The sequence below is a fragment of the Pteropus vampyrus genome, unplaced genomic scaffold, assembly GCF_000151845.1.
Source record: "Pteropus vampyrus isolate Shadow unplaced genomic scaffold, Pvam_2.0 Scaffold80, whole genome shotgun sequence".
NCBI lineage: Eukaryota > Metazoa > Chordata > Mammalia > Chiroptera > Pteropodidae > Pteropus > Pteropus vampyrus.
The window spans coordinates 4,641,093-4,659,119 of NW_011888861.1; the positions used below are offsets into that span (position 1 = coordinate 4,641,093).

At 48.2% G+C, this 18,027-nt stretch overlaps 1 protein-coding gene across 1 annotated transcript in view; it reads right to left on the reverse strand.

Moving 5' to 3' along the window:
* The window catches only part of JARID2 (jumonji and AT-rich interaction domain containing 2), a 239,940-nt gene that overhangs the window by 19,212 nt on the left and 202,701 nt on the right, over positions 1-18,027 (reverse strand). Inside the window, exons 7-8 of the mRNA XM_023532274.1 lie at positions 6,981-8,117; positions 2,994-3,657 (exon numbers count right to left, since the gene is read on the reverse strand). Coding sequence (XP_023388042.1) covers positions 2,994-3,657; positions 6,981-8,117 — 1,801 coding nt within the window. The remainder of the gene's footprint in view (positions 1-2,993; positions 3,658-6,980; positions 8,118-18,027) is intronic.

The following is an 18,027-nucleotide window of genomic DNA, read 5'->3' on the forward strand; positions in this document are numbered from 1 at the left end:
GGCCACCCTGCCATGGGTGCGTCCCCACAGCCGTGGGCCAGTCTGTGTCCCGAGTTAATACAAGTAGAGAAGGCAGGAAAACACTAAGGCTCCTCAGTGCCAACAAAGGGAGCTGGAGGGCACACCGCCATCACAGCACCAGGAGCAAACGGATCTGGCATCTGGTGGAAACAGGCTGAGACCAGGAAGCCACAGCAAAAGCACATTTGAACCTAGAAGTACACTTCCAGGGTACTCTGTTTAAAGAACAGCTTTCGCTTTCTGGAGAAATGGGTACAATGGGGAAAGAGGGGCAGAATTCCTCAGTTTACCCATGAGGGGGAAGATAAAGGTTGTGGGCCAGTGAAGACACTGACAGCATTGAGGCTGGGCTGGCTGGATCGTGACTAGGCTCCCAAGAAAGAAGCCTGAAGGATTCTGAGACAAACTTAGGGTGACTTCTGTGCCCCAAAGGTCTCTGTCACGTGAAAACTGGCCAGAAGAGCAACCTCACCTCGTGGATCTGAGGGAACGGAAGTAACCCAATTGCTCTCACCACAGAAGCCACTTGCTGTCGCTGTCCCTGCTTGTTGTGCCTCCTCCCCAGGGAGGGCAAGTAACACCTTTATTTATTTTTAATTTTTTATTTTTCAATGAGATTTGACACCTTGAGACATCAAACATTGTCCCCTATCTTGCCCTTTTCCCAGTAACCTTCAAAATGACCTCCTTTTATCAAACAGCTCACTGTTCTAGTTTGGGATTCCCAGGTTAGAGCCTATTTTTAACCTATACAGCAGAATGTGTTGTTTTGCAGAGACAAACTTGTAAGATTCATGCCTTTCACTCTTTTTGACTACACGCATTTATCCCTTGATTGAAGGAATATGTCCTGAGTACCTATTGTACATTAAGCCTAGTTCAAGGGGATGCAGACTGAAACCGACACACTCTCTGGCCCTGTGGGGCTTACGTCCTGCCTGGGGAATACAGCCTTTAAACAAATAAGAGCTGTGAGGAGGGACTAAGTGCAGAGTGACAGGAGTGGCAAGGAAGGGTGGCTTTTACCTGAAGGTTTCCCTAATGAGGTGACACTGAAGCAGCCTCATAAAAAGTAACAGCTCTAGAGTGTGTGGCACATTCTTGTTGCCTTTGGAAGAACAGTCAAAGCAGTCAATGTGAAGATTTTGGCACCTGCTTTTGCATTTCAGCTATAACATAAGGGACTCCATGGGGTTCTAACTCAAAGAAAATACTCCTGTACAATTCCAAACTTCTGCTGACATTCTGTTCATTACAAAATAAAAACTTAATGACTAGAGGGACCTAATTTTGCACTAAGGCAGAGTGCCCATAATTTGAGAAGGTGACACCCAGCAGCCAACAGTCAATGGCCCCAGGATGCCAAGGGGCCTGGAGAATCATGAGCTCCAATCTCGCCGCGTGCACACAGCTGCCACTGAGCATCACCACGGCCCTTGGACTCTGAGAGTTTCACGATGAACTCTAAAAATACTCTTTGCAAAGCATGTTTTCAAAAAACTTCTTGCTTGGATCCAACTTGCTCTCATAAAATCGGCTTTCTTAAATAAAAAGTAACAAAAGCTGAAAATATTTCATTTCATGAGTTGGCTATTCAGAGCCACAGGATTTAATGTGTGGCTTTGACTGAGGACGGCTTCTCAGGCAAACACTGAGGAAACACACGCCAAAGTACTCCTGCATTTATAGTCCACGGGCTGCCCTCTCCCTTTTCATACAATATTTAAAATGTGAAATGGAAGGAAGGTCATCGGCTGGCTGCAGGGAGCCATTCCCCACCCTTGTCGTCTCTGCAAAGCATCACGGGAAGATAACAGCGGGGACACTGAGCCCTTTCTGGGTCTAATAGTAGAAACAGTTCTAGGCAAGCAGGAGTGCAAAGGCTAACTACTAACAGAAAAATAAGAAGTATGATGGACAGCAGCTAAAGGTGTGACTACTGAGCACAGACTCAAAGGGGAGAGGCAAAACAGAGACGCTCCCGGGCTCCCTACGTGTCTGTGATGGATCAGGTATCAGAAGTCCATGTTGATTTAACCAGGCAGGCACAAGCCAGGGCCTGCCTCCAGGCAGCAGTGGGAACCCAGGGAGTGTGGCTGTGTGTCGCGATAACCCACAGCAGATTTCCAATGTAGCAGAAACTCACTGACCCCCAGACGACTGCCAGGCTCACTGAGGTGGGGTGGGAGCATGGCTGCTGGGCGAGGGCCGACAGGACCCCGCTGCAGAGCAATCCTTTCCTGGTAAATCCAGACCTAGGACCCCCAGGAGCCAGCCCATGTACCTCTCAAAGCCTGGGCAGCCCAGCAGAGGCCTCTCTTAGCTCCACCAGGGTGCCCAACTCACCCTGGCAGGCGGGGGAGGGAGGCGGCCCTAAATCTGGCTTTAGAACCTGCTAAACAGGAGGCGGCAGTCTCCACTGCTAAGCCGAGGCAGGCGGGCTGCCAAGCAGAGTCCCCAAGACTCTGCCTCACTTCTCAGAGGAGTGAGTCTTCGCCTGATGGCTGGTGCTGCAACAAGATCTGGCAGAGCTGGGAAAACACGGTGCACATTTCATTTCGCCGTGCTCTCCCTGCCTCCTCCTCCCTCCATGAGTTTTTAACAGTGAGATGTGTGGGGATAGCTCTGTCAGGACCTCTCGCCATGAAAAGACCTGGCCAAACTGAGCTGGGGGGCAGTAGGCTATTCAGAAAACAAACAAGGAGGCAAAGAAAACTAGAGCTCCAGCCCACAGAGGGTTGGCTCCTTCTATGTCCAAGATCCCCCAGCCCAGACTGGGCAGCTCCCATTCTCCAGGCCGAAATAGAGGTGGCTCGAAGGCACATGTGGGCACACACTCAGCTCATCTGACAAAAAAGGAAATCCAAGCCCTGGAGACGGCAAGCGACTCATTCCATGCTCACAGCTTGTAAGAGAGAGAAAGGGCCAGCCACAGCTGGCCAGACGCCCCAAGGCCTGTGTGTCCTGACTACCCATCCTCTCTGCAGACTGCAGACATTTCCCAGAGAAAGAGATCTGGTGGCTCTAGGACCCCCGGATCCCAGCATGGCAGCCAGCCCCTTTTCAGCTCCATCAGGCATCTGAGGGCCTCACTCCACACTCCCCGCCCCATCGGACAGGGGCTCGGCCATACCTTATATATACACTTATGGAAGTCGCTAAGGACGCCTTTGTCCTCTTCCTCTTCTTTCACTACTTCCTTTTCCTGAGCAAAGAGTCGCCGCCGGCCTGTCTTGAGCTGGGCCTGGCCCACCTCTTTGAGCTTGCTTCGGAAGCCATTCCTGTGGGCCACGCCATTGATGAGCCCGTTCTTGGGCTCAAAGCGGGGCAGGGAGTGGAACTTGTTGTAGTCATGCTCCGTGTGGCCCTCCAGGGGCCCCTTCCGCTTCTCCAGGCTCTCCTTCTCCATCAGCACCTCTTTCTCCAGCCGCCGGTGCTCCTCAGGGGACAGGGAGTCGTAGGACAGCAAGTACTGGCAGTAGGCCTCCTGGAGCTTGGCCAGCCGGTCCTGGGCAGTCTTGGGGATGCGCAGCATGTCTGCTAGTTTGTTCCATTTTTTGAGGTCAGTCACTTGCTGCATGCCGCCCATCTCATTAATCAGCCGGAAAAAGCAGGCCAGGTCGAGCTCACAGCCTCCTGGGATGGAGAGAGGAGAAAACACGGGGACGATTGGTGAAAAGGACCATGAACAAGACCTCCTTCTCAACTGGTAGTCCATGGATGCCCATATGTGCCAGGACACCACCAGGCTCTGGGGTCGGGACAGCAAACAATCATTTCTGGCCCTCAGGGAGCTCGGTACACGAGAATGGGTGTTAAGACAATTTGGGGCACTACAGGGATAAATAAAGCCAACTGAGGCTGGGGAATTATGGAGACTACTGTCTTCAGTGGGATGGTAAGGAAAGGAGGTGATAAGCAGAGGCCTGAACAGTAGATCTGGCTGTGCAGATCCATGTGAATAACATTCCAGCACTCCATCAGACAGGGGCAGCATGCACTGGTGCACACCCTCCTAACACAACCAAGGAAGCAGATTAACAAGACAAGGAGCAGCGGCCCATCCCTGGTGAGGGGAGGGGAGGGCCTAGGTTGTGCCACTCAGCCGTACCCATGGCCCAGCATCAGAACCGCTGTGATGTCAGAAACTGTATACATGCAGCATGTGTCATCAATCCTATTTCCCCTCGTAACACTCCCTACACACGTGTACTTGAGGTTGTTGATTTTCAATCCCACTTGACTTCCAGGATGACAGGCAACATTCACACGAGGGCACCCAGCAGTCTGTCTGTCCATCATGCATTCACAGAGGAACTGCTTATCTCAGGAGGATGCAGAAGCTAGTTTCTACTACAGCCCTTGATCAAGTTACAGAATCATACAAATGTACATCCATTCAAACATGCTGGAATGCCCACACAGTGACTATCTACAGCTAGATGGGACCTGGAAAAGCAACCTCCCTCAGGCCAATAAAGGGAGGGAAATCTTCCAGAATAATCAGCCACTGGCTATTAGGAGGTAAATGCACAATGAAATGCCAGGTGAGCAAAGTAAAAAGCAAGGAAGTTTTAGGTCTTTGGAGGGTAGGAATAGATTTAAATCCACTAATAAAAGAAAAAGCAGCAAGACTCCCACCAGACTGACAGCCTGAGAATGGCATCAGGGCCAATAGTGGGCTGGGCATCGTGGGACTGCCAGATGTGAGCCTGGACTACCTCGAGCTGACTGTGAGTAAGACCAGGGCATCGATGGGTGTGCAGCAGACTGAATGCCATTTACTCAGCTTGGTGGGATGGATTTGGCTGTTTTTGTGGATAATGGAGCAAACTCAGTGAGGAGACTTGCCCCGACATCAACCAGAATCCGGGCCTCACTCTGGTCTCTCTCCATCAGAAAACCTTCTGAGGCTGGCAGCACACTACCAGACTTGCAGAGGTGGAGAGTGAATGAAGCAAGTTATCCCAATACGCTACATTGGCTCAGATCACAGGTCTCACTTGAGGGGAAGCCAGCTAACATTTCTGCATTTTTTTCTCTAAGTTCTTGCAAATTTATTATTTCATAGCTTCAACTGCCATGTTCGGCCCATTCACTGGGCCAGCAGGCTGCTAATTGGCAAAGTGCCTCCCTTACTGGAGTCCATGCTGACCCCACCCTCTGAAGCACAGCAGCGCCCCAAGGGGCTGTGTTTGGTGGATTCTGGGAAACTGCTTCAAAACTACTAAGGTTCCTTGTACTTTGAGACAACTGAAATCAGACCCTGGGCCGAGGGCCTCTATCAGCAGCGAGCCAGGTCAGCACCCCTTTTACAGACAGTGACAATGCTTTATGCTTCCAGGCAATGGCAGGAGCATGAACACACACACCACACTGATGCTTCTACAAGGCTTCTGCTGCTACGGGAAGGAGAAGGATAAAGAAATCCTACTCTGAACAAAAAGGTTGCTGGCTGTCATCCTGACATCACCAGAGTACTCCACCTGTCCCTAAAAGACCCACCGCTACCCTTGCTGGGGGAGGAAGGAGCAGACTTGGGACCTCTCTCTACAGCCAGGAGGGCTCAGTGCTGTTCTGAGTCACCCAATGGCCCAACTACACACAGGGCGCGGCAAACACCAAGCTCCCGAGACACTCTCGCCATCTCAGTCTATTCCCATAGCCCCACGTCTCTGTCTATCACGTGCCATCCCTGACAGGGGACCACAAACCATGAATTCTTTCAAATTAAGTGATTCTCACTCAGGCATTAGCCCTGGCAGGCACCTGCGGAGAGGGATAATGAAACCTCCATCTCACGAGGAACCCCATTTTACTGCCAATTCTTGACACTTAAATGACTGTTAAATGTCTCCTTTCCTCCCAGCCTTTGAAAAATCAGGATCTCCAAAACAGAGGCAGGAATAACCCTGTTTCTTCTCATGGGTCTAGAGCTGAAAGGGAAGCGAATGACCTTATCCAGCTGCCTCAAAAGGAAAACCCACACTGCAGAACCCTCACCCCTGACAGGGCAAGCTCACCCTAGAGGTGCAAGATGCAGGCAAGAAGCCAGACCAAGGAGCTCCAGAGGACCTGTGAGTGGCTCTGCAGGAGGCCCAGTGTCTCAAGGCTGGGACATGCGTTCACCAGGAGCCGCCGAGGCGAGTCTGGCAATGGTCCCAGCCAGAGCTATGCTTGTTCTTGGGAGAAATTTAAACATGTTTCTTGACCTGTGGGCCCCATGAGGGCCAAGATAGTCACCAAAGAAACAGAAGCGCAAGTAAAAACCAAAGAGACTGAAGACACATAGATCAGGCAGAAGAAAAAATGGGCTGAGGTCTGCAAGAGCTTGTGGGCTGAAATGTGTCCCCCAAGTATTTACATGAATCTTAACCCCTACTACCTCAGAATGTGACCTTATTTGGAGATGGGGTCTTTAAAGAGGCAAGTTAAAATGCAGTGAGTCCTATCCCATTTGACTGTTGTCCTTTTAACAAAAGGAAGAGACACCAGGAGCATGTACACACAGAGGATCGGCCAAGAGAGGACACGGTGAAGGCAGCCATCTACAAGCCAAGGAGAAGCCTCAGAAGAAACCATTCCCGCCAGCCACTCTGACCTCGAACTTCCAACCTCCAGGACTGTGAGACGATAACTTCCTGCTGTTTGAGCTCCATTCAGTGGCACCTTGTTAAGGTGGCCCAACAGACTACTCCATAGGGGCAGCCATCACCATCTCCCTGAACACTGCCCTGGCCTCTGTGGGGAGGCCCTGCAGTCACAGGCAGTAGGGGACAGCCCAATGGGAAAAGCAAGTGCCATGATACCAACCCCTCCTCTGCACAAATGCCCAAGACCTGTAGAAAAGGGGTTTCGGCCTCCTCCTGAGCAGCGACTGAGCCCAGAGGAGCACACCCTCCCATGAAAGGGGAGAAGCTGGAACCACAGGATGCGGTGGTGGGCGGGGGGAACCTCACCTATGAGCGGGAGCTCGTCCATGGTGATGCCCTGAGATCTGAGGTGCTTCTTGATGCAGGCCAGCCGCTGCACATTGGGGCCCCAGCGCCGGCCCAGCTTGTGGACGTGCTGGATCTGCGTGACGAACCGCATCTCGTCGTTGAGCTTGCACTCGGGCCGCCAGTCTGGGGGCGGGATGACCCTGCACATGCCGTACTTCTCCACCTGAGCACGCACCGACTCGATGTAGACGAGCGGGTCGTGGAACTCCTTGGCCGACGGCCTGAGCACAGGGATCTCGTCCATGGCCGCCCACCCGGCCCGGCCGGCCCCCTTCTCGGGCTTGGCCGCTGCCTCGTGCGGCTTGTGCAAGGGCTCTGATTGCGAGGTAGAACGATTTTCACAGGAGGCGCTGTCCGCCTTGCCGTGTGCTTGTCTGCCCGGCGTGTTCCTCCCGGCCGCGGCCCGCTTTGGCCGGTTCCTCTCCAAGCTCCGCTCGGGCACTTCCTTTCTCATGTGTCCATTCAGCAGAGCCCTCTCCGCCGGGGCCGGGGCCGGGGCCGGGGCCGGGGCTGCCGACACCTTCCTGCCAGGGGCTTCGGCAGAGACGGCCGCCCCTTTCATCTTCTTGGCGGGTGACTGCGGCTTTTCCGCCTGGTGTGCCTCTTCCAGTCTCCTCTTGGAATTCCGCAGCCCCTCCCGCAGCTGCCGCCCCCCCACCTCCTTAGTGCATGACTTTGGGTTCAACCTGCCACTGACCTTGAGGCCATTGACGGCGGGCCCGGTGGACTTGGACGCCCCCCCGAGGGATAGCACCTGTTTGCGGGTTTTTGCATTGCTACTTTCAGTTTTCCCTGAGATTGTGTGGTTGACAGCTGAACTGGGCTTGTGGTGATTGGGTTTGGTTTCCTTGACCAGTTCTCTCTTGGCTTTGGTGTATGTGACAGTCCCCTTAGTCACCGTTGCAGTGTACTTCACAGTTTTGGACGGTGAAGGTCTGACTTCGCGCATCTTTTTGGCACTGGTTGCACTTGTACCCAGAGATGACATTCGAGTGACTCCATTTACCTTCGAAACCTGGGAGGCAGCAGGAGAAGCAGAGGGGAGAAAAAGGAGAATTAGTATCTGCCCAGAAGGCGACCTCCACACGCTGGTAACTACATAGAGAAGAAGAAACATGGGCTACTGACAAGGCAAACAAAATACATGCTCAGCTTCACAATCTCTGCATGATTTTACGTCCATCCTTCTGCACAAAACTATGCAGCCGGACTGGGTGCCGTCCAGCGGGGCTTCCTGGCGTGTTTTACATGCATGTTTGTCCCCATGGCTCTTCTAGGAAATCAGGCGTTTCATAACAAGGACCTCGGCACATGCCCGCCAATCACCTGTCACAGGTTAATAACATTTACGAGAGCAAGAGCCTGTCCATTTGGGGTACAGGGGAATGCATACGGTTGACCCATGAACAACATGGGGGTTAGGGGCACTGAACTCTCCCAAAAATACCGTTTTGATCCATGTTTAGTTGAGCGCACTGCATATTTATTGAAAAATAAATAAAAACTTACACGTAAGTGGACTCATGTAGTTCAAACCCGTGTTCAAGGGTCAACAGTACACACACACACACACACACACACACATCCTGTTCCAAGAAAAGACATGTTTGCTATTTTCTGTGCGCTTCCCATGACTGCATGACCTGCCCGCAGAATTCTAAAATCTATGTGCTAAGAAAAGAATAAAACAAAAACACTATGGAAAGAACAAGAGCACTCGTGTGGTTCTGCTCCAATGCAAGTTATAGGCCGAGCCCGGAGTTGTGTCTGCCAAGTGTCTGCATATTTGAGTCTGGGCCCCATGAGCACCTTGCTGGATGTCTGGTGGATGCAGCTCGCCTCTATGGTGAAGCACAACAAGCTCAAGCCTCTTCTGCACAGGCAGTTCCCATTTTCCCACCACTCAACAAATTTTCATATTCGGTTTGACGGAAACTGGGTAAATAAACAGCCTCTTCAAGGGCTGCCCTACAGCTTGGACACCACGGGAATTCTGTGACACATAAAAGCCACCCTCGTTCATAAAGAGAAACAAGAGTGACATGGGTGGACACCAGGAATGCATTAAGTTCCGAAGAATAATGAAGGGTCCACAATAGGAGCTGGTGCGAGACTGGCCGCTTTGGGGTGGATGGACATCAAAACACAACTCTGCCCCTCAGCAGCCTTTGACACATCATTTCACACCTTGGGCCCCAAGTTCTCATCTGCAACATGAGTTAAAATACACAAAGTCCAGGGTTCCATAACACCACTACCTCTAAGAGACAGACTAAAAATTACACAGAGCAGAAACAATAGCCCTCTTTTCTCACCAATAACCCCCGAGAAGAAGGTGAGAGGGTAGAGGGAGCCTGCACTCCCAACTCAGAAAGGCTGACCAGCTGAGACCTAAAGCAGTGTGCTCCTCCCAATACCTAGTGCCACCAAAACTGTTCAGCTGCATCACCCAGAGGACAGGCCCTGAGTCTTAAGCGACCGCTGCACTATGTCCAGGAATACACAGTTAGCTTAAGTGTTGAAAAAACAAAACGAAAAACAAAAATTAGACTTTCCCACAGGTATCCTAACCAGTGGTTCTAAGAACCCTGAGGGCTTTGTCAAAGGAGATCACTAGGCCCCATCCCCACAGCTTTTTATCCAGTAGGTCTGGGATGAGTCTGAGAATTTGAATTTTAACGAGGTCTCAGGTGATGCTGAGGCTGATCCAGGGACATACTTTGAGAATCACTGAAGCAAACTATCAGAAAATTCTGAACACACAAAAAAGAAAGAAGCCACTGATACCCCTCTATTTATTTATATGCCACCAATTATACACAGTCTAATCAAAGCCATATATTCTTGGTATGAGACTGTGCTCCATGAGCCAACCCCGGGTGTTTAATGAACCAGGTCTCCGGTGAGTTGGCCTCTATTTCTAAACTCAGTGTGGTCCTAAGCCCCATTCATTGAAGGCTGATGGGAAGGTCCAGGAACTATAGTCTGAATCCTCCACTGCTCACCACCCTATAAAGAAGCAGGACTAACAGGATCAAGTGAGGAAGAGAGGAGACTAAAACGAAGACTGGGAAATTAAAAACAAAAAAAACTTGCAACCTGGTGACAATAAATTAAAAACAAATTTATAAAACCAGGGATAAGGACAAAGACAAATTTTCTAAGGTAAGTACCACTAATTTAGAATAGGAGGTAAGGTGAGGAATGAAAATACCTCTAATTTTTAACTTCCATTGACTAAAAACAAAACGAACTATTTAGAAAAACAAAAACAAAGAGTAATTCTGCTGTGGCTCACAGAGAACTTTTTACACCATCAAGACACTAGATGGGCCTCGGGGATCCAGTGTCTTCAGAGTAGGGCTCCAATTTCCAGAAAGTGGAAGTCAACTCTTCTTTGGGCCCTTCATCTTTGGTTCCAACTTTTCACCCAGTTCACACTCAAGCAGACTACACAGAACACTTCAATCTCTTCTAAAGATAAGGAATCAGCTATGAAAATGGCCAACATTTTATAGTGCTGGATGCCATCTCCTACCAACAGTTAGTTCAGCTGTCAGTCATTACACCTTGCAGAGGTTTGGGTTCAGTGCTTCTAAAACTTGGGCCCCTGAGAATCCCTGGGGGAACCTAAAAGAAATGCTGATTCCATAGTCTACTCCCAACCCCATTCTGACCTAATCAGTGAGGAGACAGAAAGTGTTTACAAGCCCATATGGATGGTCAGTGTTCCCACACACATTTTGGCCCAACATGACTGTCCACTTGTAGGAAACTGGAAGCCAGAGTTCCACATCTCTCAAATTCCATCACAAAAAAAGAATGAAGGGCCCTTGTGTCTATCTATTCTGGCTTCTCAGGGACACCTGACCTCCAACTGGCTAGGTTATAGGGAGATAAGTTTTCTGCATGGTGGAATTCTATACAGGTATTTCACCACCTTCAATGACAAAAAGAACGCCTTCTTGTTTACTTAAAAATGGCTTACTGCCAAGATGTACGGCCAACTACCTTGCTCTATCAGAAGCATAAGTTCTTTTATTCATTTTCTTCTTCACTGTGGTTAACAGTTATCTTCAAAAGTGTCCACCCAGACCACTGGGAGTTGTCTGAGGTCTGGCTAAACAGAAGTCATACAACTGGGAACATACATAAGAGGTTTCCTCAAGGGGTGGAGACACGAAATGGCCCGATCCCACAACCATGTGTGGCAGTCAAGAATCAGGAGGGTTATCATGGCTGCAGTGCCCCCTCCCCTCCCAGAGGAGTGAGGGATCCCGGCTCCGCACTGGGATCTCTAGCTCAGGGTTCCAGTGCCAGGAAGAGAAGTCTCCACCACCTCTGGCTATGGGAAACCAGCAAAGATTGTGGCTGAGTGAGACAGAGGGCTACGGGAGTCACAGACTTACTCACTGATGGACTCACTTGCTCTGAGCTCCGGCACTGGGGCAGCTGCTAAAGGAATGCTAGGGACATACAGGGAGACTGAGTTGTCAGGCTTCAGGGTGAGGGCTGGATGGGTGGCTTTCTCCTGGACACAAATGCTGGCAGAGTCCATTGTTCTTTGGTTGAGCCTTCCCCTGCCCCATCATGCAGACACAGGCAGCTGCCATATCTGAGTCTGCATCAACCTGGCTAACACAGGCCTCTCCACCCAGGTAACTCCGCCTCTCTCAAATTGCAGGCCCATCCAAGGTGCCTCCAGTGTTTTTTTTTTCCACACAAATGGCCTATCTTGGCTCATGCTGCAGATTTTCCTAAAATCTCTCAAAGGCTCACAAAACCCAAAGAAGCAGCATTTGGCCTTGGCATGTCCCTTACCTCTTGCTGAGCAGCACCAAGCCTGCAAGCCCAGCACTAGAAGCAACTGGCCTCAGTCTCTAGCTTGGACTCTAGAGGCATCTATAAGCTCAGCATGGGTGGCAGCCATCTGCAGATTGCTTGGTGACTCTTACCAGGTGGCCCTGGAGGAAGTACACAGGCTGCGGCTAAACTTGGCCTGCAGCTGGGCCCCTCCCAGGAGGCCTCTACACTGGCACACCCAGTGACCTGCTTCAACCTGCAGGGAGCCAGAGCCAGAGCACCTCCCAGGGCTGCATCTGAAAAGGACGTACCCAAAAGGCAGACTGGGCAGGCACCAGAGCCCTGTTAAAGTGAACACTGCTCCGTAGAGTCAGCCCTCACAGGCCCATCCTCACAACCAATCAGCCCAAGGGTCAATCCCTGCCATCAAAGTGCAAACAGCAACCAAGGTTCAAATACATCAGGAGAGCACACGCAACACACACAAGGAACACACCTCACTCAGGTGACTAGGGAAGACTGTTCCACTGGGCCCTATAGGACACCTACTAGATAAGCCCACTCCACTAAGACCAGAGACTTAGGAGTCCTACCTAATACACAGAAACAAACACTGGGAAGCAGCCAAAATGGGGAGACAAAGAAACATGTCCCACATGAAAGGATAGAACAAAGCTCCAGAAAAAGAAATAAACAAAGTGGAGGACAAGCAATCCACTAGATACAGAGTTCAAAACACTCATTATAAAAGGATGCTCAATAAACTTAGGGGAAGAATAGATGAACTCAGTGAGAACTTTAACACAGAGATAGAAAACAAAAATTAGAGATGGAAAACAATAAGGAAACAGTCAGAAATGAAGAATACAATATCTGAGATAAAGAGTACATTAGAGGAAATCAACAGACTGGATGAAGCAGAGGATTAGGATGGGGTAGCGGAAGACACCCAATCGGAACAGCAACAGAAAAAAGAATGCATAGAAACGAGAACAGTTCAAGAGACCTCTGAGACAACATCAAGTGTAACAACATTTGCACCATAGGGGTACCGGAAGGAGAAGAGAGAGAGCAAGAAATTTAAAACCTATTTCAAGAAATAATGACTGAAAACTTCCTTAACCTGGTGAAGGAAAGAGACATACAAGCCTAGGAAGCCCAGAAAGTCCCAAACAAGATGAACCCAGAGGGGCCCACACCAAGACATATCAAATATCAAAGGTTAAATACAAAGAGAGAATCTTAAAAGCAGCAAGAGAAAAGCAATTCATTACCCACAAAGAAGCTCCCATAAGACTGTCAGCTGATTTCTCAATAGAAACTTTACAGGCCAGAAGGGATTGGCAAGAAATACTCAAAGTGATGAAAAGCAAGGAACTATAACCAAGAGTCCTCTACTCAGCAAGGCTCATTTAAAATTAATGGACAGATAAAGAGCTTCCCAGATAAGAAAAAGCTAAAGGAGTTTGTGACCACCAAGCCAGTATGTTGGAAGGACATAAGAAGAAAAAAGTATATATCAAAAATATGTGTAAAGAACAGCAATAATTACGTATCTATCAATGAGTACTTTAAATGAAAAAGAATTAAATGCTTCGATCAAAAGATAGGGTGACTGAATGGATAAGAAAACACAACCTGTACATAGGTTGCCTATAAGAGACTCACTTCAGATTAAAAGACACTCACAAACTAAAAGGAAAGAGATGGAAAAAGATATTTCATGATGGACCTAGAGGGTATTATGCTGAAGGGAGTAAGTCAGATAGAGAAAGACAAATGTCATATGATTTCACATGCATGTGAAATCTAAACAACAACAACAAAACTCACAGAAACAAACTCATAGATACAGAGTCCATTATGAAGGTTACCAGATGGGAGGGATGTCGGGGAGTAGTTGAAAAAAGGGGAAGGGATGAAGAAGTACAAAATGGCAGTTATGAAATAGTCATGGGGAAATAAAGGAGAGTAGAAGGAATATAATCAATCATATTGTAATAACTATGTACGATGTCAGATGGGTACTAGATTTATTGGGGTGATCACCTCGTGAGTTACATAGATGTCTAATTACTACATTGTGCACCTGAAACTAATATAATATTGTATGCCAATTGTAATTGAAAACGCTTTTTTAAAAAAGCGTCCACCCAAACGTTATACATACATGTTCATATAACAAGACTGTGGACTAAATGTATCTCCCTTGCAATCCATCAGAACAGCAAACTTTAATTTATAGAGAAATAAATTATTAAGACCAAAAAGGGTATGTTTCCCTGACCCTCTTCTCTCTTCCCACCCCATACCCGGTGTGCTTGTGTTTCATGCCTTCCCACAGAGGAGGATATGATGCAGCTGACAAGCCAATCCAGGCATCAATTTGTCCCACTGGCTGTGCCATGTGTCATAAACATCGTAATGAAACAGAACCAATACCCCAGGACACACCGGTTAACACACAGATGCTTATTCCTTGGCTTTGTACTTGGTTTCTAGGGGTCCAATGTTTAACTGGTATCCAAGAAAACAGGTCTAGAAGAAGGCATTGTTCTCCCTTGCCACTGAGGTCTCCCCCGAACCACTGCTATATCAGACAGAACCAAACATGACACTTGGCCAGCTCGCACGTGGGGTCTGAGACCACTGCTGCACATCCTGAGGAAGTGCTTACTCTGAGCACATGAGACAGGAGTCATTTTAATTCACTGGAGACTTAACACAAAGGTGGCTATGGCAGAACCCTCCAACATGCCATAAAAACACTTCAGCTGAACAACTTTACCTCTTCAAGTGGCTCCTCTCGGCTCTGGTAAGATTTCTGACTATGCATCCCACTGTTCCCCACTTTCACCCAGTTCTGCAGGAAGTAGGGTGTCTGCAGCTTATTCTCCTGGGCCCACCACACCTACCTGTCACCTGTTACCCCAAGGCACACAGCCCTGAGGTTCTATAGTGCGACCAGTCCTAGTCAAAGAAGCCATCCTCAGTTCAACCAGAAATTCAATTGTCAAGCTCTTATTTCCCACTAGAGGGAGGCATTGAGCTGGGTGCCTCTGCCCACCCTTTCATAACTCAAGAGAAAAAAAAACACATTTGTTGGTTAGGAATAGTCGTCTAGTCCCCTTGGGCTTTAAAACTTGAATTAAAGAAAAAAAAAAAAAGCTTAAAATAAGGAGAACTCTACTGGACAGGCTGTTGAGTTATGAAGGGAGTTGGCAATTTTCTTCTTCACATTAGAGCTCAGCCTCAGTGCCATAAATAAGCACAGAGGGGTGACACGTTCAGTACAGCCTAACATCCACGTCCTGGCTTACCGACCAAACACATTTCTACACAATTGAAAACTTCCTCGTGATCCCCTTGGAAAACTAATACTTCGAAACCCTCTCAAGGTATAAGCTCATTTGTTTTACCATCCTAAATTTCTTACTGTCGTTTACTGCATTTAAACCAAAATGCTATTTTAAGGAAACAAAAAATAGGTTTTGCTCCTTTGCCAAACACCTACCACACACCAAATTATTATCCAGCAGAGCCACTTCTCCTGACAACCCCAGGGCCACTATGTATGCACATGTACCACATGACAGACAGCATAGCATGTATCATGTTATAAATGCTAGAGGGCTGGCAAGGCCTCTCGCATCAAGAAAAAGGCATAGGTGAAGTGCATGTTCACATGCTTTAAGTATTGGAGCTGAGGGCCTATAGAAAGTGTAAGAACTATACGTGGCATGGTGCCAGGTAATTGGGAGAAGGGCTATCTTAGTAAAAATCACGCGTTATCAGGTACTAGCTGAGTTAACAGGGCAAGATCACTTCTCGGCAGTACCCCGTAAACACTGTATCCCTTCACCTGCCCATCCACACTATTTCATACAGTCATGTGTATCTTTCTCTTTTAGGCCGACAAAAAAAAAATTAATCATATTTGCAATTAAAGATCAGAGTATCCTTTGGGCCCCTACCTTTTATGTAGTTAAAAAGATGAAAGGTCAGATTCTAATCATTTGCATTGAGCAGTTAAAAGGAATCTGCAATTTGCTTTTATTGACCTTATTTTCAGAGTATTTAAACTAATGGGATTTGATGGTTTCAAAATTATCCTTTCATTTCTCACAATATCCCTCTCTGAGAGGAGTTGGCATGACTGGCTCCAAAATAACAATGGGGCCTAGAAAGGTTAAATATCACATCTTGAGTCTCAGAGAAGGTCATGGTCAGAGCCAAACCAGAACAGAGCCCTGGGCCATCCTATCTGGGTTGATTTGACAGGGGCAGGGGGGGATAGACAGAAGAACCTGTACTGTTATACCCCACCTGCGAAGACGCTAACCTGAACAAAGAAAGCAAGCCAGGCCCCAGCTCTTACTCAGATGGCGGGGTCTGCTCTGTAAGGAGAGCACCCAGATCTCTCCTCCAAATCTGATGCTGCATGTGAAATGGGCAGGGTGATTCTGGGGCAAATGGTACATTCAGCTCCCCTCAAATCTTACCTCCAACGGTGAGAATACCTCTTGTTCAGTAACAAAGGAAAAGTGAATTGAAAGGCAAGTGTTAAAAGTTGAAAAGCTATGACCAACTGAGACCAAAGATTTACTGAATCCAGCCTCATACATGAAAGTGACAAAGTGTATGTATGTTATTATAATTCCATGTGCATATAAAGTCACATATTCATCCCTTATAGCCCTTCAATCCTGCCCCACTGATGGGTCCTCTCCTTCCCTGGGTCCCTTTTTAATTGTTCTCCTTCATAAGCAAAACATCTAGAGGACAGCTCTGCACACGTGCCTATTCGACCATCAACTTCGGAAATGAAACAAAGATAATTCATCAAAGACACAAAAACCAAAGGTATGGTGCACCCTAAGCTTTGTGCCTCTTGGTCCTGGAAAACTGGGCACCCAGTGCTTGGGAGGCCAATTCCACAATCACACTTAGTCATTCTCCCTAGGAAAATGAGAAGAACAGGCAATGTTTAAAATATGCTAAAACCACTTAATTACAAGATAACATTGCAAAGGATGAAGGAGCGGATATCTGAGGACTGTGGAAACATATGAGGATTCCTGCCTCATCCACCTCACCCCAACGGAAGAGATGAATAACATTTGAAAGCTATAATACTAATAATGTGTGTGCACGCACACATTCCTATGTATGTATGTGTATGAATACAGTCGCATATCCAGAGAGAAATATTTCTAACATTATCAAGAATGAGAAAGACCACAGGTAAAGAACAATTCAACAAAAGGAAGAATTCCACTATCTTAAAACCACAATGACCATCTTTCAGTCATTCCAGAATACTGCCAGCCAAGTAATCTCCAGTCTACCCACAACTCGCCCTAATCGATCTTTAAAGATAGTTCCCAGTCTATTGTAGGGAAAAATTTAACACTGTGTGATAAAATTCTCAATGAGGCAAGCTCATCGATGATCTCTAGGGCCGACTTTAAAATGGAGTTAGAATAGGAGCAGAGGGGTCAATGAAATGCCACTTGACCCTCGTGAGACAGCCTTTCACTGCATCGCTTCTAGGCACCTGCCTTTATCCCTACTCTCTCTCTCCCAGGATCCTGAGAGATCATTTTCTAAGGACATGAACACCGTGACAGCAACAATGGCTGAGCCCTGAGGCCATTCTTAAGAGTTCCCCCAACAGGATCTGTGCTATTGAATGACACTGAGTGATGCTCAAGGTTTTTACAGCACATTACAATGACACTGAAATGGGGGGCAGTGGGCAATGGGGGGAGAGCAGCATGCGTCTACATCTGCTGATCCTACGGTGCAGAACTGAAATGCGCTCAGCTGCACCACTCACCCTGCACCCCGCCTCATGCAGACTGCTCAGCGGTGCAAGTGCCCATGCACGTCCTCTGCTGAGAAATCCTGGTGGAGAGATGCTAACTTGTCACATTAAGAAGGACAGATAATGGTCCAGGTTCATCCACTGACAACCCAGGCAGTCTGCAGGCCTGTTTCAAGGTATAAGTTATCTGCTCTTGATCTGACAACATGCTCCCCAGACTCTGAAACTCCTCTGGTATCCAGGACACGTGGGGTGGAAGAGGAGGAACGAAGGTGCACTCCCTTTCCATCTTTCTGACCTATTCTGATACCCGAGATTCACCAGATCATAGCACTTGGTGACTGCGGTATGCTCCAGGGATGAATGCGAACCCAC